Source organism: Castor canadensis, chromosome 1 (assembly GCF_047511655.1).
Source record: "Castor canadensis chromosome 1, mCasCan1.hap1v2, whole genome shotgun sequence".
Lineage (NCBI taxonomy): Eukaryota > Metazoa > Chordata > Mammalia > Rodentia > Castoridae > Castor > Castor canadensis.
This window is the reverse complement of record NC_133386.1, coordinates 137,833,025-137,860,943: the sequence shown is the minus strand read 5'-3', so window position 1 is coordinate 137,860,943 and position 27,919 is coordinate 137,833,025. Positions and strand designations below refer to the sequence as shown.

At 38.8% G+C, this 27,919-nt stretch overlaps 1 protein-coding gene across 6 annotated transcripts in view; it reads right to left on the bottom strand.

Moving 5' to 3' along the window:
- The window catches only part of C2cd3 (C2 domain containing 3 centriole elongation regulator), a 139,134-nt gene that overhangs the window by 41,752 nt on the left and 69,463 nt on the right, over positions 1-27,919 (bottom strand). For all 6 annotated transcript variants that reach the window (XM_074083246.1, XM_074083271.1, XM_074083263.1 and 3 more), the window contains 6 exons: positions 26,661-26,929; positions 26,092-26,181; positions 18,682-19,284; positions 15,426-15,764; positions 6,843-6,981; positions 2,955-3,019 (listed from right to left, as the gene is read on the bottom strand). In XM_074083246.1, the coding sequence (XP_073939347.1) occupies positions 2,955-3,019; positions 6,843-6,981; positions 15,426-15,764; positions 18,682-19,284; positions 26,092-26,181; positions 26,661-26,929 (1,505 nt within the window). The remainder of the gene's footprint in view (positions 1-2,954; positions 3,020-6,842; positions 6,982-15,425; positions 15,765-18,681; positions 19,285-26,091; positions 26,182-26,660; positions 26,930-27,919) is intronic.

The following is a 27,919-nucleotide window of genomic DNA, read 5'->3' as shown; positions in this document are numbered from 1 at the left end:
GTTTGTAACCACAGCCTGTTATGGATTCCCTTTCTGTATGATAGGGAAAGGCTGGTAGGGCTGATCTTTGCCTGTGATAGCAGGCTACTAGAAAATATCCCTGACCTTAAACACTTGTTCTTTTACCTAAGTTATCATGCTTCAGTGGTTTTCCTCAGGATGATGGGTCTTCAAATTATGAAGAATTTCTATTTTCCTATTTACATTTGTCTGTATTTTTCAAATCTTCTAAGACATACATATGTATTGCATTTAATTAAGAAAAGCTGAAAGAAATTAACACAAGAAAGACAAATAATCCCCTGGAAAACCAGTACAGGGTGCTGCATTTGCCGTCCCCTGTGACTGCAGAACGCCTTGCCCTTTATCTCGCTGATATCCTGTCTGGGTTAAATGTCCCCTGACAGAGTAGCCTGTATTTGCTTAAACATACTCTATTGCAATTTCTTGTGACCTCCACTGGCTTTAAGCTCTGTAAGGAAAGGGACCATGTCTGTCTGATTTTACCTTCGTGTCCCTATCACTTAGCATAGTGATTGACACAGAGCAGGAAATCAAATATCTCTTGAACACAGCTTGGTCTGCTTTGAGTATTTTCTGTAAAATGTTTGCTGAGTCTGTGCAGAAAGGATGAAGTTAAGAGGAGACGTATGTACATACACTAGGAGATCGAATGAGATGAACATTGGTGTAGGTATTTTCCTTACTTCCATCTATATCCTGTTAGGAGAATTTTATAGGACCCTCTAGGGGTCCTGAATATAGGGAATATATTTATTCGTAGCTCTAGCATAGTATAGGCATAATAATAATAAAAATAACTCCATTTAGTAGGCAAAAGTTATGTGCAAAGTACTTTTAAATATTATTTATACACAAAACCCTGAAAGGCAAGTACTATTTTTCTAATTTTATAAATAAGAAAAAAAAAGGTAAGAGGAAAGAGGTAAAACGATCTTGAGGTCACAATTAGTAAATGGAAGAGCCACAATTTGAACTCAGGTTTGCATATGATTAGAGCTTACTGTTTTTCTCTTCATATTGAGTTGAGATGATCCCTGGTCTGCTTAACAATTTTTGTAGTACTTTAAACAGAAAGCAAGAGAGGAGTGCGGAGGCTAGCTAAACACAGCAGGAAGTCCTTGTGTTGATTTGGAGAACACTGATTTCTGATCAGTTCCTCTGCACAGATGAAGTTAGTAATGGTGTGGGACCTAAGTGTAGCAAAGTAGCAGCACTAAACTAATCACCTAATCCAGAGTCACAGCAGTCTCACAAACAGGAGTCCAGGCAGAAAGGCATGTTAACTTCCTTCACACCCTGACTACTCTCTGGTTGTGGTCAATAGTGAAACTTAGCAAACAAATACTGTGACCCTGTAGGTAACTCAAAGCAACTGAAGGTTTGGAAAACAGGTCCTAAGCAGGTATCTTCAAGTAGCATGATTTACAGGAATCACTTAACGAAACATAATTTATTAAGTTGTGAGCGGGTGAGACATCTTTATTACCTCACTGTTTTCTGCATCATCCAATCTTACCAACTTAGTGAATGAAGTAAAGCAATGAAATCTCTACGGTCAGTCAGAACTGGGTTCAAATCGTACTTCTATGAATTAATATTGATAAGACCTTAATCAAGCCACTAAAATTCCTTGAGCCTCAGTTTTTACAATTTTATAAATTAATCTAATCTTATAAAATTAGATTAATTAAATTTTTTATCTTGCAGGATTAGAAATGTTTGTCAAGCTCTTAGTACATTACAACTCACTAAATAAAAGCAACAAAAACTCACAGGGCATTTACTAAGTGTTGGGCTTTTATTTCTCTCAAAACCCTATGACAGTGCGAGGCCCTGAGTTCAAATCAGTACTGCAAAGCAAAACAAAACAACCTATGAGACAGGTACTATTAATTATCCCTATTTTACAGGTGTGCAAACTGAGCACTGAGAAGTTGTCATACACCCAAGATCACATTGCTACAGTAAGAGGTAGAACTAGAATTTGAATCCTGAGTCTAGCTTCAGAGTTGATGCCCTTAACATTGTTGGGTTATGCCTCCTAATAAGCGATAGCTGAGCTGGGTTAGGTGGCATATAGCTACAATCTCAACACTAGGGAGGTGGAGGCAAGAGGATCTCAAGTTTGAGGCTAGCATAGGCTATATAGCAAGTTTGAGGCCGGCCTGGCATATGTATTGAGTTAGAAGCCAGCGTGGGCTACATAGCAACATACTATTTCAAAACAGTCAGACAGACAGACAAATTAACAAACAAAATGATAGTTGAGTAAAACTGGGTTCAAGGATTATGGTATCAGTACCTCCATCCTGGGGAGGTTCTTAAAACAAGAAAAGATAAAATGATGGAACCTCTTGCAACTGCTTTAAGTGGGGTGGAGAGGGGGTCACATTAGGGGTGGTGGGAGGGGAGAGATGGTAGGGGCAATCAAAACCAATATACAATATAAGTCCATTTGGAATTGGCACAATGAATCCCCTATGTACCATAATATATGCTAATAAAAATGAAAAAACACAGTATACACAAAAACCCCAAGGAAGAATAAATTTTCAAATCCTGGTCTTGTATACAACCTGAAAATGCTAGGATCTTGCTTAATAAGCCCAGTCAGAAGAAGGCCTAACATCACACAAAGGGTGGAGAGACCACTGCATGTGGCATTATGGTTATTGGTAGATACATTTGGAAAGGTTCAAATGTACTTGGATTTCTGCACTAAGCAGGTGGTCAAACAACATGTGATTTCTAAGTATTAAATTGGATAGGAGAACACAGCCTTCTGTGAGTTCCCCTCTATCACATATCTGTGTTCCTGGCACCATCAGTACCATGGCTTAACTTGGCTAAGAAAAAGGATTGGGAAACTGTCAACAGAATATGAGCTTATTTTTATAACCAGATAGATATTCACAGAACAGAGCTCATACCTCCTTTATGCCAAACTTTGAAGACCAGAGTTTGCTGTGGATCCAGAAGAAGCTCTTTTGATAACCTATTAAGAAAAACAATCATTAGGGTTTGGGGGTGAGGGAGGGCATGGTTTAATGGTAGAGCATCTACCTAGCAACTATGAGGCCCTGAGTTCAACCCACAGTATTGAAAAAAAAGAATCACTGTGAGTTAACTGTAGCATAAAAGTTTGATGAGGAGATATCATTTCATTTTCATGGTCATCTTCTAGGATATATTTTTATTTTCATAGTCAAAATGAAGGGATGGAAACTCAGAGAGGTGAAATCTTAAATAAGCATGTTATTAATTGTACAAAGGGGTATTATTGTGTTATTTTCATATATGCATATAATGTACTTTGATCAAATTCACCCTGTTATTCTTTTTTTATTCCTCCTCTTCCCTTTTTAATATGGATTTCATTATTTTATTTTAATACCTGCATAGGAAGTACTTTGATCAGATGGGTGAAGTAACTTGCCAAGATTCTCCAGATGCAGTGCTTCCCTTTACCTCCAACTGTGCCTACCACATTTAAACTCAGTTTCTCTAAGACAGGGGAAGAAAACTTTTTCTACAGGTAATGACCAGTTTTGTTGATGTGGGTAAGGGTTCTTTTCATGCCTTAAATTGGGAGAATAGTGAGAAGGGAGGAGGGAAAAGAACATTCACTGAGTGCCTACCTTGGGCCAGGCATGGTGCCAAGGGTTTCATACACATTTGATTTGCACAAAAGCCTGACGCATAGTCATTATTATTCCTATTTCACATATGATGATGCTGGGCTTACACAAAGGTAATGTGATTTGCTGAAGGTCACATAAAAGTCAGTAAGTGGTAGGGCTGGGATCTGAATCCTGGCTTGCCTGAGCCCAATGTTATACATTATAGAAGGCAAGGTGACAAAATAAGCGAATGTCCAACTTTCACAGCAGCTGAAGAAATGGAATTCACTTTAATTCACTTTATATTAAGTAAATTACAGTTTTAAATTATAACCTAACTCTGAAAAGTTCTAAACCAGGTGCTACTGCTCGAGAGAAAACCAAGAGACTTAATTTCATTTCCCAGATAGCATTGGCAAACTGAAGAGAACCTACTTCAAGATCAAGGAGAAGTGCTATGCTATGTTTATTGCAGTGCTATTCACAATAGCCAAGTTATGGAAACAGCCAAGATGACCCACTACTGACGAATGGATCAAGAAAATGTGGTATCTATACACAATGGAATTTTACTCAGCCATGAAGAAGAATAAAATCTTATCATTTGCAAGTAAATGGATGGAACTGGAGAACATCACCCTGAGTGAGGTTAGCCAAGCTCAGAAGACCAAAAATCATATGTTCTCCCTCATATGCAGACTTTAGATCTAGGGCACATGCAGCAATGTTGTTGGACTTGGGTCACACGCTAAGGGGAGAGCATATACGGAAGATATGGGGATAGGTAGGAAATCCAAAACATGAAAGTGTTTGATGTCCCCACTGCAGAGGAGCTAATACAGTAACCTTAAAGCAACAGAGGTCAATATGGGAAGGTGATTGGGAACTAGTGAAAAGGTCAGGTAGAGATGAATCAATTCAGTTGTAATACACTTGTGCATGGAAGCAATGCTAGGAATCTCTCTGTATAGCTATCCTTATCTCAACTAGCAAAACCGCTTTGTCTTTCTTATGCTTAAGTCTTTCTTCAACAAAATTAGAGATAAGGGCAGAACAGGTTCTGCCTGGAAGTGAGGGGGTGGGGGGGCAGAGGGTGGGGGCCGGGGGCAGGGGGGATAAATGGCCCAAACAATGTATGCAAATATGAATAAATTAATAAATTTAAAAAATTCAAAGAAAAAAAAAAGGAGTGCTATGCTAAAATGAAACAAATTCAGCCTCAGAATTCTAATTGTAGCAGGGGCTCAAAAGCCTCACCTTTCAATTTCAGTTCTATTATCAGCATGTGAGTGACTCTGGGCATGCACTTAACCTTTTTGTGTCCTGGTTCTCTCACCTGGTAAATGGGATAATAGTATCTATCTACAATGTGCTAGGTGGGTCAAAGGAAATAATTTTGTGGTAAAGGAACTGTAAATAGCACCACTATTCAATTTTCTTCTAATATTAACTTTGTTACCAACAAACTATGTAACTTCCCTGGGCTCAAGTCAACTGTAAAGTTTCAACTCTGAAGTTCAGAGATGAAATGAGGAAATCACTCATGTTCCTTCATCAAGTTTGTAGTTTTGTGTTAGGCTGTCAGGTTGTGAATGAACAAATCACCTTACTTAGAAGCTTGATACTCTGGTTTCTTGCTTTTTGGGGCATATCATCTAATATTTTATATAGAATACCTTAGCCACTAGGTCCAAGATTTCTATCATGTTCAGTAGTTTACCATAAATATTACTGAGTTTTCACTGTAGTTCCAGCTCCTGATTTAGGCCAGCCTTTCATCTTATAAAACATTGAACATATGAACAATGGCACAAACACTGTGAGAAAATAGCATATCAGGCTCTAGTATGGCTAGTGTTGGCGGGCAAGAATTAAACTTCATAAAAGGTGATGCCATGTAATATTAAGGGAAACAATAATTAGTATTAGAACTTGCACCTCCTTTTGTTTTTTAAGGTAGGATCATTAGGCTGGCCTCAAACTCAAGATCCTTCTGTCTCAGCCCCCCAGGTGCTGGGATTATAGGCGTATACCACCATACCTGGCCAAACCCCACACTTTCACCACGACTTGTAAAGGAAGGACAAGTACTGCAACCCTGTGACAGCTCATTACTTCTGAGTGGCACTGCAACATGATTGGCAGGACTCTACTTCCTATTTTTTGAGCCTTCCAAAGGAGAGCTAACATTTGTTGTATACATACCATGTACCATGAGGTAACTTTTCTACATGTCATCTAGTTTAGATCTTACAATGAACCTATAAAATTATTTCCACTTCACAGATGAAGAATAGGAGACTCAGGATATTATGCAACTTATTCACATAGCTAGTAGATGATAGAGATGAAGTTGGAGGCCGAATCGCTTGTTTCCAAAGACTAGGAACTTTCCACAGCACCAAAAGTCTTTCAAGGATGAATAATCCAGTCTTTCCTAAGTTTAATTTTCTCTGCCTGGAATACTCCTCCCACTTTCTTTGGCTGGACAACCTGCATACACTCTATTATTTAGCTGAGGGATTTTATTTATGAAGCCTATCCTGAACTTCCAGGTTGGCCTAAATAGTCTTTTCTCTCAGCTCCACCAGCATCGTTTTTACTTCTTTTATATCCTTTACTGCACTTGATTGCAATTTTTAATTTTCATTTGTATTTATTACCAGGTAGACCATGAACCCTTCAGTAACAGTGTGTTCATCAACTTCAATTCCCAGTATCTACAACAGAGCAGGCATATAGAAGGCTATGTCTCAATGAATAATTTTTGAGATATACCAACTAGTATTAAAAACACAGCAATAGCTACTTGGGAGGCAGAGATCAGGACTTTCATGGTTCAAGGTCAGTCTGGGTAAATAGTTCATGAGATCCCCATCTCCAAAATAACCACAGCAAAATGGACTGGAGGTATGGCTCCAGTAGTAAAGGGCTTGCTTTGCAAGTAGAAAGCCCCAAATTCAAACTTCAGTCTCACCACCACCGCCACCACCACCACCACCACCAAAAAGCCCCAAATCTTCCACTGCAACAAAACCTTTAAACCACTGCTAGCTATAAATTCATAAGCACTAGGATTAAATAATTAAATAAGAAAAACATTTTCTAGTTCTGTTCAAATATATTCTTAACTCTGAGTTTGTCTCTTGGAACAAAGAGCTGATTCTGGAAGGGTGACAAACATCAGAAAATGCAAACCTTGACTGTTGTTGAAAATTCCAGATGGGAGAATCTGTGTTTTCAACTACATTGGTGTATATTGGAGTTGGTTCATTTGCTGTTGCAAAGGATACACAGCAACTGGGTATGGATACTTTCCGCTCTGTCAAGGGACTCCCTGAAATAGAATATAGTGAAATGATTATATTTTAGAGTACCAAAAAAGACTGTGGTGGAAGAAGCCTCACATTATACAGGTATAAGCAGGACTATTCCTAGCCCTCTGTTACCTTTGGGTATTAGCTGGAGCTACTCCCTCTATCTTCTCTATCTGAAATGTTTCCAGTGACTGATCCTTCCTCCTCCATTCTTTTTTTTTTTTTAAAGATAGGGTCTCACTATGTAGCCCGGGTTGGCCTTGCACGTGAGATCCTCCTGCCTCAGCCTTCTGAGTGCTGGTACTACAGGCATGAAGCACCAAGCCCAGAACTCCAGTGACTTTTCTGTTACTGAACTCTGCCAATGGTTTAGTATGCCACTTCACTTTGGTTCCCTGGGCCTCATGTTTTTCCTCTGAAACATGTGCTTTCAAATCATGTCCTGACAATAAAATTCTAATTCTAGGTGTCTGCCAATATTGCTCAGTTCTTTTTCTCATACCACTGCCTCTCTACTTCGCATCCCCAGAATTTTATTTTCAAAATAAAGCTATTGTCTGCTAAAGGCCTAAATAAAACTATTATTTTGCCTTCAGAGGAAAATTGTTCAGGAGCATTTAGCCAAATAGGCAGGTGATAAATCAGCTTGTGAGAGTAGGTCTATTAGGTTTCCCTGGCTCTGCCCTTGTGGGTGGAAATTCATGTGGGCCTGTCTACACTTCTGGAAAAGGTCAAGGGCTGAAACACTTTTAGAGGTGGACCAGAAGAAAGTCACTATAATTCCCCACATATATAGACAGCACTTAAGAAGATCTGAGATGAAACAGCTTTACTATTTAAGGATTTTCTATATTTTACATAAATATGGAACGTAGTTTTATGCATTAAGAATGGCAGTTGTTTCAATGAGATAAAATAACTTCTTATATTTGGATAGCACTTTATAGCTTGTAAATTGTTTTCTTATACACTAAACTTGTGCTGGTAAAACCTCTGAAAACCACAAAAGATAGGTGTATCTCTCTCTGTTTTACAAATAAAGAAACCAAAGAACAGAGAAGCAATGTGGCTCCTTCATTACATATCCAGTTACCTAGTATTTGGAAAAATTAGCCAGGTTTTCTGACCCTCTTCCAGGGTTTTCCCATTATAATTATTCTAATTAACTCTATTTAGTTAATAGAAAAGCTTTCCCTCTAGTATAAAGCGAGCGGATGAAAATCTTCCTCTCAAGCAATGCCTGCTTTTGTATGTTATAAAAATTTAGCTCAGTTCTATGAAGCTAACGTTAACTGACACCTCCTCTGTGTCACACAGGCACAAAATGAGTCAGATTTGATTCTTGATCTGGAAGAAACAGACAAAATAAATAATTATAACTCAGAAGCTTCTAGACATCATCAATAGCTACAGCAAGGTAGCAGGATATAAAATCAACATAGAAAAATCATTAGCATTTCTATACACTAACAATGAGCAAACTGAAAAAGAATGTATGAAAACAATTTTATTTACAATAGCCTCAAAAAAAAAATCAAATACCTAGATGTAAACCTAACAAAAGATGTGAACGACCTCTACAAGGAAAACTATAAACTTCTGAAGAAAGAGATTGAGGAAGACTATAGAAAGTGGAGAGATCTCCCATGCTCATGGATTGGTAGAATCAACATAGTAAAAATGTTGATACTCCCAAAAGTAATCTACATGTTTAATGCAATTCCCATCAAAATTCCAATGACATTCATTAAAGAGATTGAAAAATCTACCGTGAAATTTATATGGAAACACAAGAGGCCACGAATAGCCAAGGCAATACTCAGTCAAAAGAACAATGCTGGAGATATCACGATACCCGACTTGAAACTATATTACAAAGCAATAATAATAAAAACAGCATGGTACTGGCACAAAAACAGACATGAAGACCAGTGGAACAGAACAGAGGACCCAGATATAAAGCCACACAACTACAACCAACTTGTCTTTGACAAAGGAGCTAAAAATATATGATGGAGAAATAGCAGCCTCTTCAACAAAAACTGCTGGGAAAACTGGTTAGCAGTCTGCAAAAAACTGAAACTAGATCTATGTATATCACCCTATACCAATATTAACTCAAAATGGATCAAGGATCTTAATATCAGACCCCAAACTCTAAAGTTGATACAGGAAAGAGTAGGAAATACTCTGGAGTTAGTAGGTATAGGTAAGAACTTTCTCAACGAAACCCCAGCAGCACAGCAACTAAGAAATAGCATAGATAAATGGGACCTCCTAAAACTAAAAAGCTTCTGTTCATCAAAAGAAATGGTCTCTAAACTGAAGAGAACACCCACAGAGTGGGAGAAAATATTTGCCAGCTACACATCAGACAAAGGACTGATAACCAGAATATACAGGGAACTTAAAAAACTAAATTCTCCCAAAACTAATGAACCAATAAAGAAATGGGCAAGTGAACTAAACAGAACTTTCTCAAAAGAAGAAATTCAAATGGCCAAAAAACACATGAAAAAATGCTCACCATCTCTAGCAATAAAGGAAATGCAAATTAAAACCACACTAAGATTCCACCTCACCCCTGTTAGAATAGCCATCATCAGCAACACCACCACCAACAGGTGTTGGCGAGGATGTGGGGAAAAAGGAACCCTCTTACACTGTTGGTGGGAATGTAAACTAGTACAACCACTCTGGGAAAAAATTTGGAGGCTACTTAAAAAGCTAGACATTGATCTACCATTTGATCCAGCAATACCACTCTTGGGGATATACCCAAAAGACTGTGACACAGGTTACTCCAGAGGCATCTGCACACCCATGTTTATTGTGGCACTATTCACAATAGCCAAGTTACGGAAACAACCAAGATGCCCCACCACTGATGAATGGATTAAGAAAATGTGGTATCTATGTACAATGGAATTTTTATGCAGCCATGAAGAAGAACGAAATGTTATCATTTGCTGGTAAATGGATGGAATTGGAGAACATCATTCTGAGTGAGATTAGCCTGGCCCAAAAGACCAAAAATCGTATGTTCTCCCTCATATGTGGACATTAGATCAAGGGCAAACACAACAATGGGATTGGACTTTGAGCACATGAAAAAAGCGAAAGCACACAAAAGGTAAGACATCTAAAAAAATTAGCTAGCATTTGTTGCCCTTAATGCAGAGAAACTAAAGCAGATACCTTAAAAGCAACTGAGGCCAACAGGAAAAGGGGACCAGGAACTAGAGAAAAGGTTAGATAAAAAAAAATTAACCTAGAAGGTAACACACACGCATAGGAAATTAATGTGAGTCAACTCCCTGTATAGCTATCCTTATCTCAACCAGCAAAAACACTTGTTCCTTCCTATTATTGCTTATACTCTCTCTTCAAGAAAATTAGAGATAAAGGCAAAACAGTTTCTGCTGGGTACTGAGGGGGTGGGGGGGAGAGGGAAGGGGCGGAGTGGGTGGTAAGGGAGGGGGTGGGGGCAGGGGGGAGAAATGACCTAAGCCTTGTATGCACATATGAATAATAAAATAATAAATAAATAAATAAATAATTATAATACACTAAGATATGGATTATAACTTACGTTTCTTCAAATCACTTGACCTGTTGTTTTTCAGTTGTTTCATTTGTAAAATAAGGGTAGAGATACCGTTTTGTCTAACGTAAGAGCACAAATCTTTAGAGTATTAAAGCTGCTTAAAAAAATTTTTTTTTCTTTTAAGCCAAGGTGCTTACTATGTTGCCCAGGGTGATCCTGAACTCCTGGGTTCAAGCTATCCTCCTGCCTCAGTCTCCTGAATAGTTGAGACTAACAGGCATGCACAACTGCAAAAGCAGGAAGGTGATTCCTTTTTGGCATTTACCTGGGTTTGAATTCAGGGCCTTGTGTTTGCTTGCTAGGCAGGTGTCTACCACTTGAGCCAGGCCGGTTTTACTTATTTTTTTTTTTTTAATAGGGTCTCACTTTTATGCCCAGACCAGCCTGGACCATGATCCTCCTACTTATGCCTCCTGCTGTAGACTGGATGACAGATGTGAACCACCGTGCCCAGCCACTGGTTGAGATGGGGTCTTGAAAACTTTCCCCCTTGCCTTGGGTTGGCCTTGAATTGTGATCCTCCCCATCACTGCCATACATGGGAAGAAAGGTGTGTGCCACCATGCCTGGCTATGAAGTTGATTTTTTAATGAAGGCTTTTTCTAGTAAGAGTACCCAAGAGCTCTTTTATTTTCAGATCCAGAAGTATAGTGGAGATCACAGAAAGTTTTGAAGTTGCTTCAGGTTTACGCTTTGCTGAGGGAAAGGCTCTTCGTTTTGGGCTCTTTGTGAATCTTTAGCATGAAGGTTTGCACAGAGGAACTACTCATTTCCTTCCACAAGGAAGAGGCCTCTAAGGCCTGAAAGGGACAGGCACAGTGAGAACAGTTAAAGGCAGGAAGAAAGCCAATGTGGACACTAAGGAAGCATGGAAATGATTTTTGCAAAAGCTTTGTCACAGCTAACTAATGGAGAGCATATGTGGCTCATTTCAGAGAGATAAGAGGCAAATCTGCACTCCCAGGGACCAGCACAGTTCCTGTTGGACACGTACATGTTTGTGGGAGGAAGGACTACATGGACTGATCACTGCAAGGGTGGACTTTAGGGTACAAAAGAAATCCGTGAAAGCCAAGTGTCCACCCTGATGCTTGCCTTGATGTAGCTACACAGAAAGAAGCCAAATAACAAGTGATTTATTGGAGTGTAATGCATGCTAGAAATGTGAGAGGTTTTGGCACATACTGACAAACAGGAGGGTATATTTGCTTGGCTGCATCATGAGGATCAGGATGCAAGACACAGAGATAAACAACATACTGCCTCTGTCTGCAAAGAACAGAGACATGCTAATAGGTAATTTTAGTGTAGAATAGTAAGTGGTATATGTAAAAGAGGAAACCTTTGGGAAAAATTTGGGAACCCAGGCAGGTTTACTGCAAATAAGGGTGGCAGAATTGTCTTCAAAGTATTGGTGTCACTTATGTCTACTCTTGAAGGAGAAGAAGTTTGTCAAAGACGGGAAAAGGCATTTTAAGTAGAAGAAACAGCACAAAGCTTGATAGTCTGAGGCAGAATAGGGGACCTGGTACAACACAAGTTGTTGAATGTGAGTAAAACATGGTAAGAAATGAAGCTAGAAAGTCTAGTCAGGCCAGATAGGCAGCACTTAGTATGCTGTGCTACTAAGACTGCAAATGATATGAAACCAACAAGGTACACTTTAATCAGTGGAGAGACAAGGTCAGAATTGTTGAGCAGACATATAATCTTGGTGGCAGAATGGAAAAGATATTGGAAGCAACAACCAGTGAGAGGGCACAGGTTCATGTGTTGAAAGCTTAGTCCCCAGCGGGTGGTGCTATTTTTTGGAGGTTGTGGAAACTTTAGAAAGTGGTGGGACCTAGATAGAGGAAGTAGGTCACTGGGGGAGGGGGGGGGTGCCCTTTGGGGCTCTATCTTCACCTGGGCTCCTCTCTTTCTTGCTGTTTCCTGTCCACCTAGAACAGCTTCCACCACACTCTCCCACTGACCTTATGTTCTGTCCCAAGTGCATGGGGTCAAACAACTACAGACTGAATCCTCTAAAACTGTAAGTCAAAATAAATCTTTCTTCTCCTTTAAGTTGTTTCTGTCAGGTATTTGGTCACTGAAGGGCTATGGCATTAGTCTAAGTTCTGAGGTCTGAATAAGCAAGGTGGCAGTGAGAATGGAGAAGAGGTAATAGAAACTTTCCTTGTAAACTATCCACAAGCCATGGTGCTATGCCTTGTATCTAGATACAATGGATATTTAATAGGTATTTCTCAATCCCTGTGACTTAACCCCTATTAAAGTCTTCACAGGAAAAGTAGGAAATCAGAGAAGATATTAAGGAGAATGCATTTGAATTAGGTCTCAGCTTCACCTACTTCCTCATTTAACAAATATTTACTGCTTATTATATGTTAGGTGCAGTTCTAAGTATTGAGGATTTGGCAGTAAACAAAATAAACAAAAAAATCTCTAACTTGTATATTCTTCTAGGAAAGATAGAAAATGAACAAAATAAATGATTAAAAGCTATAGATAAAAAAAAAAGCAGGAGGACTGGGGGGTGTAGTTTAGTGGTGGAGTGCTTGCCTAGAATGTGCAAGGCCTGCGGTTACATCTGCATCAACTCAAAACCAAACAAAACCAAACAACAACCATAAAAAAGCAGGTTAGATGGGTAGAAAATGTTGGGGAGTGGGTTGCAATTTTAGATGGGGTGACAAGGAAGCTTCACTGGGACAAGGTAACTTTAGTAAAGACATGTCAGAAGTGAAGATTATTCAAAATAGAAGGAAGATTAAATCCAAAGGCCTTAAGGCAAGACTCTGGCTACACATTCAAGAAAAAGCAAAGAGGCCCACATGTTAGATGTCATATCATTTACAGTCATTTTATTTTAAGGTAATAAAAAGGTTCAATAAACGGAAGGCACTATATTTACTTTACCACATAACTAAGGAAATTTAGGTAGATATGAGAGATATTGGTCCACAGTCTTATCAAGACAAAGGAAATTAGGGCTGTATAAGGGAAAAGCAGTGATAATAAAGGCATATGGAGAACTGACATAAAAATAAGTCAGCAGGAAAAGTAAACTGTTACCTTTTTCATTTAAAGAGTAAGTAAGGATACCTTAAAGCAACTGAGGCCAATAGGAAAAGGGGAACAGGTACTAGAGAAAAGGTTAGATCAAAAAGAATTAACCTAGAAGGTAACACACACGCACAGGAAATTAATGTGAGTCAACTCCCTGTATAGCTATCCTTATCTCAACCAGCAGAAACCCTTGTTCCTTCCTATTATTGCTTATACTCTCTCTATAACAAAATTAGAAATAAGGGCAAAATAGTTTCTGCTGGGTATTGAGGGGGTGGGGGGGAGAAGGAGGGGGTGGAGTGGGTGGTAAGGGAGGGGGTGGGGGCAGGGGGGAGAAATGAACCAAGCCTTGTATGCCCATATGAATAATAAAAGAAAAAACAAAAGGTGAGAAATTCAAGACATAGACAACTTGTTCACAGTCTGAAACACACATACATCTATAATGAATTGTTTTGGGGCGAGGGTTGGATACAGCCCTACTGGCGTGTAAACTCCAAAAGGGCCTGACTCTTGCTTGTTCATTGCTTTATCCCTGCCACTAATGATGGTGCTTGGCAAATGCTACAGCTCATTTTGTGGCTAAACGAATGAATGCATGGTGAAAAAACACATGACAAGTCTTTGCTCTTGAGCAGCTCATATCTAGTGGAGAAGAAAACCATTGAAACAATTTCAGTACCATGTGACAGGTATACGATGAAAATGGAAAAGGTGCTAGGGAAGCAAACAGGAAGGGGCCTTTATGTAAGGGATGCCCTCTGGGATGTGGTGATGCTTGAGCTGAGTTTGGGAGAGGAGCTGGAATAAGGTTGCAAAAGAGAAGGATGATGGCAAAGGGAAAGTTTTAGGAGAGAGTGCAAGGCTGAATAATGATAGGGCAGTTCTCTGTCCCATGAAGTCCTTTGGTAACCTGGTGAAGTATATGGGCATCTTCTTTTAACAGTGTTTCTTTAAAATGTATAATGTGAAATATGTAAGATTATAAAGAAATCCAATTATATTGACATAAAGTTATCAAAACTTAAAAGAACTTTGTGATATAGGAATATATATGTTTTAACAAGATATAACTTAGGTTAAAAGTGCTATAATTTCAAAAAAACTAGGAGACATTAATGATATCTATAACAACTATAATGTGATACGAAAATTCTTGTGATTTCTATGGTTATTGACATCACAGGAACTATTCCTATTACTGATACTAACAATTGGAGGAAATGTTAAATTTTAGTTAGAGGTTAATAAAAATCAAAATGTAATTTTCCTATCTAAGGTCACTAACCCGGAATTTTATCTTGGATCCCTTGGGGGCTTATGAAACTCTGGTCCTAAGTGTACAATGAGGACCTGAGTGGGTGGGAATAGAGAAGAAGGAAGAGATCTGTGAAAAATTTAAGAAATTTTAGAACAAGAGATGTGATGGTGGGTCCTTAAGGAAAAGAAGCATCTAGGTTGATACTTGGGTTTCTGGACTAGGGAATTTATGATAGCCAACATTAGGATAATTGACAAGGGCAGCATTTTTCTTTCTTTTTTTTTTTGTGGTACTGGAGTTTGAATTCAGGGCCTTATGCCTGCTAGGCAGGCATTCTACCACTTGAGTCATTCCATCAGCCTTTCAAGGTCAGCTTTAAGTTCAAAAAGGCTTTTGTATTACTTAAACCTTTCAGGTTGGAAAATATAACTGTTGATTAAGATAATTAACCATTTTTATAGATTTTGCCAGAACTTGAAAGATTGAGGAATCAGACATTTGCTCCTGGATACGTGTGCAGAACATACCTTTCAAGCTCAAGTGCATCGCTCTTTCTACCAGGATGCTGACTGCAAAAGTTCCATCTAACTCAGCAGGGTCCTTGTGTGCCAGGTGGACTTCAGCTGTTGTGCTGTTGCAGGGGATCTGGGTGGAGGCAGGAGACTTCTGGTGGCCACAGGGTGGAGAGAGTTGAATCTCCTTATTTCTGCTGGGGAGCTGCTCAGACTCACTGTGGCTACTGCAGTCCATGGAGTCCAGCTCATGAGTGGGCTCAGTGTGTGGAGAAAGAGGGGAAAGAACCACATGAACTCGCAAGGCAGCTCCGGAGAGATTGGAAGCATTTCGTCCAAACAGAGGATACACACCTATAACAGAATGAAGGGGAATAGGCCTAAATAAGCAGAAACCAAGAGTACTCTCAAATTTTGCAGAAATTATTCACTGAGGGGTTTATGTCCTCTTGTCTGTGACAGGCTCACAGGCTCCAAGAAACCAACTTACAAAAAAAAAAAAAATTGAGTTAATATACAACGTGAGAATTTTTGCCCTGCTCCTACTGTCTCCAATAATGCTTAGTGAGATTGATTTGAAACTCAGACTAAAAGACTATCAGGCAGAGCTGCAGTGGAAGAAATTTGTGAATTGGGAGCAACTATATAAGTCTAAGATTTGGTGAAATAAGGAGTGGCCTGTCTTTTCTTCCGCATGTTCGACAGGCTTCTGTTTTTAGATTTCTCCCTATCAGGAAGCCGTCTGAGTGTTCAATTTAGCCTTGTTTCACCAGTTAAATATGTTCTGGCAGTAATCCTGAAGATCTATTGAAAGGAAGGTTTAAGATGGCAGCAGGAGACAAGAAGGAAGAGTAAGGGAATTAATAGCTATTGAGGCCAGGCATGGTTGTACATGCCTGTAATCCCAGAGGGTGGAAGGCTGAGAGAGTAGGATCCTGAGTTAGAGGCCAGTCTGGGCTACACAGTGAATTCAAGGCTAGCCTCGGTAACATACCAGGACCCTGTCTTAAACAAAACAAAAAACAACCAAACCAAAACAACAACAACAACAAAAATAGTTGTTGAATCTTTTTTGTGTAACAGAATCTCAGAGGTGTTAAGTAATCTACCAGGATCACTCTTCCAATAAGTAGTAAATTTAAACGCAGGGATTTGAACTTTACTGGCTTGCTGGATTTTAAAATGAGATTTTACTTTAAAGCAGAGGATCCCAATAGTTTCTTCTAAATCCCAAAGTGTGCTTTGTTAGACTCATTTCAATTTAGGAAAACAGTAAACTGATTCACAGATGACAATAAGACAGAGCTTCTTTCGTCTTTTTTAGTTTCAGATAATCTATTTTCTTTTCTATGCAAAATGTATATTATTATGATGATCACAAACAAAAAATAAAGGCAATTCATTACAGGAGGGAAGACACCCAAAAGCAACAATAAGCTAAATCCTAATCTTCAAGAAACTTAACAGTATATGGAAGTAGGCTTTAAGTATGGGTGAACAGATTGACTGACTCATTTAGCAAACATATTAAATGCCATGTCTTGTATGAGGCTCTATACAAGTGAATAGAAGGTTTAGACTAGCGGGGTATGGAGAAGTATGAGATGTGGATGACCTGAAAAATTAAATAACGTCTTTGGAATCACTTAAGAAAAGGGGTATTTGTACGAGTTTTGACCTTTAGATCTATATTCAGTGTCCCAGATCTACTTTATTTAGCAGAATGAAGTTAAAATCTGACTTGACAGATGTTAGTTCCAGTGAGTTTGGCTTACTTCAAGGACTTTTTCTCTAGTTTCTCTGAAGTGACTCTAAGCCAGCTCCGGCAAAATAGGACATGTAGCATTTCATGAGGTACTCCATAGGGCCAGATTTACATCTGCCAGGTTCAGAGAGAACCAGAGAATTTGGACATCACCCAAATATACTCAGTTCTTGAGACTCAGCCTGAGCCATCTTTCCAACCAGAGGTAAGTGCAAAAACTTAATAGGACTAAAACAGGGCCATGATTCAGTTTCTTCAATTGTAGAGCAGGGAAAATAACTAACCTTACAAGCTGAATAAATATCACATTTACCAAAAAAAAAAAAAATCTAGTTTGGTTACTTTCAATTCATTCCATATTATAGTTGCTAGAATTATTTTTCTAGGATGCAAAGCTACGCCTCTCCATTGGTTCATTATAGTTTTCCATAGCTCTTGGAAAAAAGGCCAAACTCTTCAGCTTAGAAGAGAAGGTCTTCAACATAGTACTCTTGCCTATCTCTCCAGCTTTGTCTCCCATTGCATCCCTACCTATGTATCCTATTACACATTGTCCCAAATTACTTATAGCATCTAAAATATATCTAAGTGCTTCATGCCCCTGTGCTTTCACACATGCTCTTCCTCTTTAGAACTCCTTTCTTTACTTACTTGCTTGGTTTATGCCTTTTTTTCCTTTTCTTTCGCTTTTTTTTTTTTTTAAACAGGCACTTGCAAAGCAAGTGCTCTACCACTTGAGCCCATCTCTAGTCCATTTTGCTCTGATTACTTTAAGATGGGGTCTTGTGAACTATTTGCCCATGCTGGTCTTGAATCGTGATCGTCCCGATCTCAGTCTTCCAAGTTGCTAGGGTTATAGGTGCGAGCCATCGTGCCTGGCTCTTGGCTTATTCCTGAATCCTCTGAAACTAGGTCAAGTATTATTTCCACTGAGATGTGGTACTTCAACCAGAGATATCGTATTATCCCTGTGCTCACAGTGTACCACTGAGATTACTAATTTTTAGTTCTTATGCCTTACTGTAATTATTTGCTGGTGTACTCTCCCACTGGACTATAAACTCAGTGAGGCTAGGGACTATTTCTTGCTCATATTTGAATTTGGCAGGGCCAAGACCATGTATCAAGTACTAAACAAATGTTTGAAAGAAAAGTACCTAGCACATACACCACTTGTAAAATGTTACCTTTTTCATTTCTGCCTTGTGAACGAGTTTGTTACCATGTAGATTTTCTTTATGGTTCCAAGATGTGCTGGCCAGACAGGATGAATAGCCCTATCCCTTTCACCTTTCCCTTTCTTTTTAGTGTAATTAATAAACTATCACCCTAGATGATCATATTGGCTCTAATACATGTAAAGATAGTCTACTAAATTTACTCATTCTATACATATTAACTGAATGCTTATATATTCTAGGCACTGTGTTACGCACACCAATGTGAGCAATTCAGACGCAGAGCAGTTGTTTGAACCACAGGAGCTGAGTCTTGCTCCTCACTCACCACTGACAGTTAGTGTCCTTGCTGACCTCTCCCCAAGTCTGGCCAAGTCCACATAGGCTGAGCCAATCCAGCTGTCTGTCTGGTGGGGCCTCTCCACACTATCGTTGCCATAAGCTCGCCACACTTGGATCTCTAGCCTTTCTTCCCTGAAGTACCAAAGCAGTGATGGGCCCCGAGTGACTTCTGCTCTTTTGGATGCTTTGAAAGTAACCATAACCTGGTTTTTGTCAGCAGATTCCTTAGGCTTCCTGAGAGGGGTCCAAAAGGCTTCATGATCATACAACTTATAGCGAAGGTAGCAATATGTATTCTTATGAATGTGCTTGTGGCCAGCAAGCAGCACACAATGGTTGGGCAGCCAGAGTCTTGGGGTGGAGATGGTGACAGTAGCTGGTTCTTCTTGATCCATCTTGATGAGATCCTTCAGGCTATTCTCAAAGCTCCAGCCCAACAGCTCAGCAGCTTCCAATACCCGTTCTCTATCTCCGGGATGGGTGAAGGAAATTGAAAGCTCCAGACCACCTACAATCTTCTGCATAAACTCCAAGCTGTGAGGGAGGCCTTCATCTTCTGGTAAAATGACAGGATACCATCCTGTGATTCCTTATGGGAGAAAGATTTTTAAATTATTGTCTTACAAGTAACAAAATGTGCCCCTTTTCTAGCCCAGCTTCCCCAGAATCCTGGCCCAAGACAAAATAGAAAACATGTATCTACAGTAAGTTGGAGTCTTTTATCTGACCATTGCGAGGTAGGCAATGAGATTAGAAGGGAACGACAAAGGACAGGAGTTAGAAGACCTGAGTTCTCTCCTTGGCACAGCCCAAACCCAGTGGTTTATTCTAGATAAGCCATTAGTCTCCCTTAGCTTTGATTTCTGTACCTCACAAATGGGAAATTCACACAGATCTTATTTACCAAAGTTGTTATAATTGCTAAGTGAGACAATGGTTGAGGAAAAGCTTTGAAAGAGAAGTGCTATAAAAGATGTGTAATGTTATTATGGTACTGTGTTCCAGTACAACAGAAAAGTCATGGGACAAAAAGTCAAGAGATTTTGGATTCTACCCCATAAAATACTCAAACACATGGAAACCGAACAACACACTGCTAAAAAACGAATGGGTGAATGAAGTCATAAGGGAATAATTCAAAAAATTCAGAATCTGTGGGACGCAGCAAAGGCTGTGCTAAAGGGAAAAGTTTATAGCTATAAATGCCTACATTAAAAAAAAACCAGAGACCTCTCAAATAAACAGTCTAATGATGCACCTTAAGCTCCTAGAAAAACAAGAACAAACCAAACTCAAAACCGGCAGATAGAGAGAAATAACAAAGATAAGGGCCGAGATTAATGAAATTGAAACCAAAGAAACTATACAAAGAATCAATGACACAAAAAGTTGGTTCTTTGAAAAGATTAACAAGATTGACAAACTCTTAGCCAACATGACAAAATGGAGGAGGGAGAAAACCCAAACTAATAAAATCAGAGGTGAAAAAGGGGACATAACCACAAATACCAATGAAATCCAAAAAATAATTATTAGAGATTACTTTGAAAACTTATATTCAAGAAAGCTGGAAAACCCAGATGAAATGGATAAATTCCTAGACACATGCAAACAGCCAAAATTGAACCAAGAAGATATTAACCACCTAAATAGTCCTATTACATGCAATGAAATTGAAACAGTAATAAAGAGTCTCCCTACAAAGAAGAGCCCAGGACCTGATGGATTCATAGCTGAATTTTACCAAACCTTTAAAGAAGAACTAACACCAATTCCTCTCAAACTTTTCTAGGAAATAGAAAAGGAAGAAACACTACCAAACCCATTCTATGAAGCCAGCATTACACTCACTCTGAAACACAATAAAGACGTAACCAGAAAAGAGAATTATAGACCAATACCTTTAATAAATATAGATACAAAGATTCTTAACAAAATACTGGCAAACAGAATTCACTAACATATCTAAAAGATCATACACCATGACCAAATCAGTTTCATTCCAGGGATGCAAGGATGGTTCAAGATATGTAAATCCATAAACGTAATACAGTACATAAACAGATGCAAGGACATAAACATAATACAGTACATAAACAGATGCAAGGACAAAAACCACATGATCCTCTCAATAGACGTAGAAAAAGCCTTTGACAAACCCAACACCCTTTCATGATAAAGCTCTGAAGAAACTGAGCTTGCTTATGTTGAGGAACATAAGCAGGGCTATGTATGACAAACCTAGAGCCAACATCATACTAAATGGAGAACAACTGAAATTGTTCCCCTTAAAGTCAGGAATGAGACAGGGCTATCCGCTTTCTCCATTCCTATTCAACATAGTTTTGGAATTCCTAACCACAGCAATAAGACAAGAGAAAGAAATAAAAGGGATTCAAATGGGAAGGAAGAAGTCAAACTATCCCTATTTGCAGATGACATGATCCTATACCTAAGAGACCCCAAAAACTCTACCAAAAAACTACTAGAAATCATAAACTCTTTTGGCAAAGTAGTAGGATACAAAATTAACATACAGAAATCAGAAGCTTTTCTATATACCAACAACACACAGACCGAGAAGGAAATCAGGGAAATAATCCCATTTATAGTAGCCTCAAAAACAATAAAGTACATCGGAATAAATTTAACAAAAGAAACCAAAGGCCTTTTTAATGAAAACTATAAACCACTGAAGAGAGAAATCAAAGACTTCAGAAGATGGAAAGACCTTCCATGCTCATGGAATGGTAGAATCAACACTGTGAAAATGGCCATATTACCAAAAGCAATCTACATGTTCAACACAATCCCATCAAAATTCCAATGACATTCTGCAAAGAAATAAAAAAAGCAATCGTGAAGTACATATGGAAACACAAAAGACCTTGAATAGCCAAAGCATTCTGAGCAAAAAGTCCAATGGTGGAGGCATCACAATACCTGACCTCAAACTCTACTACAGAGCCATAACAATAAAAACAGCATGGAATTGGCATAAAAACAGACAGGAAAACAAATGGATCAGAATAGAAGATCCAGACATAAGACCATATGTAGCCAGCTGATCTTTGATGAAGGAGCCCAAAACACACGATGGAGAAAAGACAGCCTCTTCAACAAATGCTGTTGGGAAAACTGGATATCCACATGCAGAAGACTGAAACTAAATCCCCATCTTTCACCCTGTGCCAAAATCAATTCAAAGTGGATGAGAGACCTTAATATAAGGCCTGAAACTTTGAAACAACTCCAAAAGGCAGTAGGAAATACACTAGAACAGATAAGATATAAGGAACAACTTCCTAAACAGAACTTCAAAGACTCAGCATCTAAGAGAAACAATGAACAAATGGGACTGCATTAAACTAAAGAGCTTCTGCACAGCAAAAGAAACAATCACCAGACTCAAGAGACAGCTCACAGTATAGGAGAAAATCTTTGCCAGCTACTCATCTGACAAGGGTCTAATATCCAGAATCTACAGGGAACTCAAAAAACTCAGCCCCCAAAGAATCAACACCCCAGTGAAGAAATGGGCACATGAATCAAACAGAGAATTCTCAAAGGAAGAGGTAAAATGGCCAGTAAATACATGAAGAAGTGTTCAAATTCCCTGGTTATAAAAGAGATGCAAATCAAAACAACACTTAGATTTCATCTACCCCAGTTAGAATGGCTGGAATCAAGGGTAATAACAACAAATGCTTGGCAAGGATGTGGTGAAACAGGAACCCTTATACACTGCTGGTAGGAATGTGAATTTGTACAACCATTATGGAAAGCAGTATGGAGGTTCCTCAAAAAACTAGAGATAGGACTGCCATTTGATCCAGTGATACCACTCCTGGGCATCTACCCAAAAGAACATAAAACAGGATACAGTAGAGACACCTGTACACTGATGCTCATTGCAGCACTATTCAGCTCTGGAAACAACCCAGATGCTCTACAACTGATGAATGGGTTATGAAATCATGGTATATATACACAATGGAGTACTTATTACTCATCCACAAGGAATAATGACATTGGGTTTGAAGAGAAATGGATGCAACTGGAGGACATCATGTTAAGTGAAGTTAGCCAGGATCAGAAATACAAAATACACATGTATGTGTCATACATGGAAGATAGATCCAAAGATAAACATATACACAAAAACAAACATGATCACATACAAACACAGTTGTAGAACATGTTTGTAATAGTGGAACTACTCTATGGAACTCGGGGAAAGAGAGCTAGGAAAAGAGAATGATAGAGCAACAGTGATATTGCATACCACAAGATGTGAAGGTAGAGGATATAGAATGTGTATTGAAAGGTGTTGAAAAATGGGGGTTGGGAGGTAAAGGGGTAAGGAAGAGTATTCTCAGGGATTGAGCAGACCAAAGTAAAGCAACCCGCAGAAGGCATACATTGAGACACCCCTATGAACGTCAACTCAAATATTAATTATGAAAACCAGGACTGTAAAATTGGGACAGTGTGTGTGGGGGGCAGCTGTAATAGTGGGAGGGGGAGGTGAACTAAGGAGATTAAGGTGACAGTATATGGTAGATGAACTTCATATACTTTTATGAAATAGAACTAGAAAACCTCTTGTAACTGCTTTAAGTGGGGTGGGGAGGGGATTGAGGGGGAGAGATGATGGGGGCAATGTAACTAATGTATGACATAAGTCTAATTGGAATTGTCACTATGAAATCCTCCCTGTATCGTGAATATATCCTAATAAAAATTTATATAAAAAAAGAGATCAGATATTCCATCAAAAGAATTACCATGTAATGAACAAAAAGCAAGATTTCAAAATAATAACAGTTACTCTTCATTGTGTTTTTATTATATTTCAGAAATTCTGCTGGTGCTTTATATATAGTATTTCATTCAATTCCCCTATAACCCTGTGAAGTTTTGAAGATTAAATGGGATAATCCCTATTTTACAGATGACAAAATGGAAGCTCAGAGAGACCTGACCAAGTTACAAAGTTACCAATTGGCAGAATTAGGATTTAAAACCAGGCTACATGGCTCCAAAGTATATAATCTGCTAACTCTAGGTTCACACTATCTCATCTGAAATCCTTAGATTTGTTTCTGAATTTAGAATTTTTCAGAATTTAGAATGAACTGAATATTAGATAAGTCAGGGGTCATATAAGTGAGAGGTCGGCATAACTATTCTGTAAAAGGCCAGACAGTAAATATTATAGGTTTTGTGCTACATTTGGTGTTTGCTACAGTTATTCAACTATTCAGTTGTAGTGACAACATGGCCATAGAAATACAAAAATGAGTGGACATGGTATGTTCCAATAAAGCTTTCTATAAATAGATGGTTGCCTAAATCTCATGTCAGGTCAGGTTGGATTTGACTGCTTAATGAGATATTTAAAAGCTTTTAATGTCCAGAGCTTTTTGGGTTTCAAGAATGGTATAAAACAGATTGTGGACTAATAGTAATATTCATATAAATTTTTTGAGAAAGGTTTGAATTATACCTTACAAATGACAAGATTTGGGCTTATAAAGTTTTATGACTTTTGGAAAGGCATTTGATTTTTCTGGCCTTCCTATTTTTGTCTACAAAATGAGGATGAAAATGTTGATTTCTAAGGCTTTGTTCAGTTTGGACATATAAAAACCTTATGGTCTTGGCTTTAGTAAGTTTTTGGTCACAGACCCCTTTTGCTCTAATGAAAGGTATTAGCACTAGAAAAATGCACAAATGCATGTATACAAACAATTTCACATCTGAGTTTAAGAATTGCTTATATTATCTTAACTAAACTAGGGAGGCAGAGAATGGGAGGATTGCTGTCCAAGGCTAGCCCATGCAAAAACTTTGAGAAACCCTCATCTTAACCAATGGCTGGGTGCAGTGGCGAATGCCTGTCATCCCAGCTCTGCAGGGAAGCACAAGTAACAGGACTGTGGTCCAGGTCCGCCCAGGTGAAAAACGAGACCCTATCTCAAAAATAACCAATACAAAAAGGGCTGGTGGAGTGGCTCAAGTAGTAGAGCACCCGCCTAGCCATGAGTTCATACCTTGTAGTGCCAAAAAAAAAGTAAATAAAAAAAAAAAAAAAAAAGGAAGAAAAGAACTGCTTAGATTAGAGGATTCCCTTGTTCTGTGATTCTATAATTTAGATCACTGGTGGGAGGAAACAAAGCAGAATGTTCACTTTAGAAGAATCCTCAATATAAAGATGAACGATATAACCCTGATTGAAAAGGTTTATAGTGAAGAGATTTTAATTTGTACAGATGGGATTTACCAAATGGTACCTGCTTCCTGATAAACTCTAGAGTAAATTTTGGAAGGAGGCAAGCTCAGGTGTCCTACGTGCCCACCTAAGATCTTTTATGTGTATAATTTTGGCAAATGTTTCCATCCATAATCTTGTGAACTAAATCTTATTCCATTTTTGTAGATGAGGAAAGTATAGAGCCAAGAGATGAAATAGCTTGTTCTAGAGCACAAATAGTAAGTGACAAAAAGTAAGATGTGAATTATACATTAAGTTGTATAGACTTCTTTCTGGCAGGCACACAGGTCCTATTTAACAGGGTCATGTTCAAAGTTTAATTCGCAATTAAACTGGGAGATGTGTTAGGATTGTGGACACTAGATTATACATCCTTGGGAAGAAAATGAGTGAAAGAAGAAAAACATTTACAGGGTACCTAATATGTGTCATGTACATTATCTGGTTTCATTAATTCCGACCTTATAGACTTGTCAGGATTAACTGTTTCCATCCAGGAGCTAAGAAAACTGGGGCTCAGAGATGTCAAGTCACCTGGACAAGGTCATCCACCTCTGTCATAAGTGGACTAGGATCAGTATTTCCACACTACCTTGGTGATTGTGTCTATTCTTTTGAGCCTTTATCCCAAACCTCAGTGAGGGAGGACAGTACAACGAAAAATATGTGAATCTGGATTTGATTTTAAATTCTGCTACTCACTAGTTGTGCAATTTTGACAAATAACTGTTTTCTCATCTGTGAGCCTGTTTTCTCATCTGTCAAGCTGAAAATAAGACTTGTACCCTTGCCAGGTAGGGTTATCATGAGACTTAAACTAGATCAGAAAATATTTTATACATGCTATATTATGGGTATTGCCGTCTTCATCGTCATCACTATTATCTTTCCTACAGTAGGATGAGTATCATGACTGTAATATTTCAAGTTTCTTTGTTTTACAGAGGACCTTTAGAATGATTAGGAAAGGACTTACTATGTTTTTGAGAAACACTGTGAGGTACCTGGAAGAGTTAAAAAGCATGTGTTAAGGGGTCAGCCTCCTTTTGCATAATTTGCAAAGAAGCCGGATGAGATTACCTCTTGAAAGGAAGTGAATGGGTAATTCAGGATCCTTACCAGATCTCTTGACCAGCAGCTCTTTTGTTGGAACCTTTACTACTCCAAGCAGATAATCTTTACATGACTGGATACTGGCTATATCACTGACTGTTTAATTAAGCAAAAAAGAAAAGTTATTTGGTGGTCTCCCAACCAAGGGGCTTGTGTCTACAGTATATTCATATAACCCTTCACTTATATTCACTGAGTCTCAGTGATGAAAGATGCACTGGAGATTATCTTGCTTACAACCTAATTAAAGTCTGAATGCCCTTGAAATTTTTAAATCAAACATTTTATTTTAAAAAAATTGCAAGCATGCAGAAAAGTTGTAGGAAAATTATAATGAACTCCTATATAGCCTTCACACAGATTCACCACTAACATTTGGACATAATTGTTTTTTCTCTATACTGTCTCTATACACTTGCTCACATGGTCTTAATTTTTATTTTTTGCTATGCCCTTCAGAAGCAAGTCCCACAGATTATGGATGCTCACTTTTAAACATTTCAGCATATACTTCCTAGGAAGCACTATACCATTCAAAACAGAGCAGCTTTTAATTCTGATCATTTGGTGCTCACCTGACTTGGTATTTTCATGATAGATAGCAAAAATAATTTCTGCAAACTCCAACAGCTCTGCCAGGAAACAGGCCTCTCCACTACAGTGCTGAGTTACCAAGTTACAAGGGAACTCAATGTGATGGGAGAACTCAGGGCAGAAGGAACAGGCCACAGGACGGGTTCGGCGCTGCTCTCCCTTGGGCAGAAATGAAAGATGAGTGGTGACAGAGGCATTGACTCCAACTGTGGCATTAAACTGTAGAGCAGGCTCCTGCTCAGCCAAGGCCCTGTAGGAGAGAGGGGAGGGAATGAGAGGAAGAGATCATGGTAATATCAGAAATCAGCTTGACTGCTTAGAAAATGTCTCCATTACTTCCACGAGACCACTAAGAACACTAACCAATAAAACATTTTTTCTCTATGCTTTTGGTAGTGCCACACGTGCTTTCTTAGTAACCTAGGTACCACAGCATACTTGCATGCAGATGGGGGTGTCAATATTCATCTGTCTATCAGAGTGACACTCAGGACATTGTATTGTCAATGCCAGCCAAAGACCACAGGAACCAATTGCAGTTGAACAAGATAGGTTTACTGTTATTGCAATGAAGGAACACAAACATGCTGGGGAACTGTAGCACATCTCAGTAAAAAGGTACCAGAAAGTACTTGTAGTGCTGGGTTCATGTTAGCTGATTTGGGGGGAGGGCTTTGCTTTGCATTTTCCCTTCCCTTTCTTCACCTCCCTTCCTTTCTTCCTGACAGGGTCTCGTGATGTAGCCCAGGCTGGTCTTGAACTCATGATCCTTCTTCCTTGAATGTGCTACCACACCTGACTTTTGTATTGATTTCCTCTTCCTTCCTTCCTTCCTTCCCTACCCTCCCCTTCCCCCTTCCTCCCTCCGTCTTTCCTTTTTTTAAATTTTTTTTATTTTTGTGGTACTGTGGATTGAACACAGGGCCTTACTCTACCACATAAACCATGCTCCCAGTCCTTTCTGGTTTTTTAAGTTTGTTTTTAAGATAGGGTTTTATGTTAACTTTGCCCACGCTGGCCTTCAACCACAACCTCCTGTCTGCTAACCCGAGTAGCTAGAATTACAGGGGTGGCCACCATACCCAGGTGCATTGGTTTTCTTTATTTTTTTCTTTTTTATTTATTTATTTATTTATTTATTTATTTTTAAAATTATTTTTATATAAGGCTTGGTTCATTTCTCCCCCCTGCCCCCACCCCCTCCCTTACCACCCACTCCGCCCCCTTCCTCTCCCCTCCC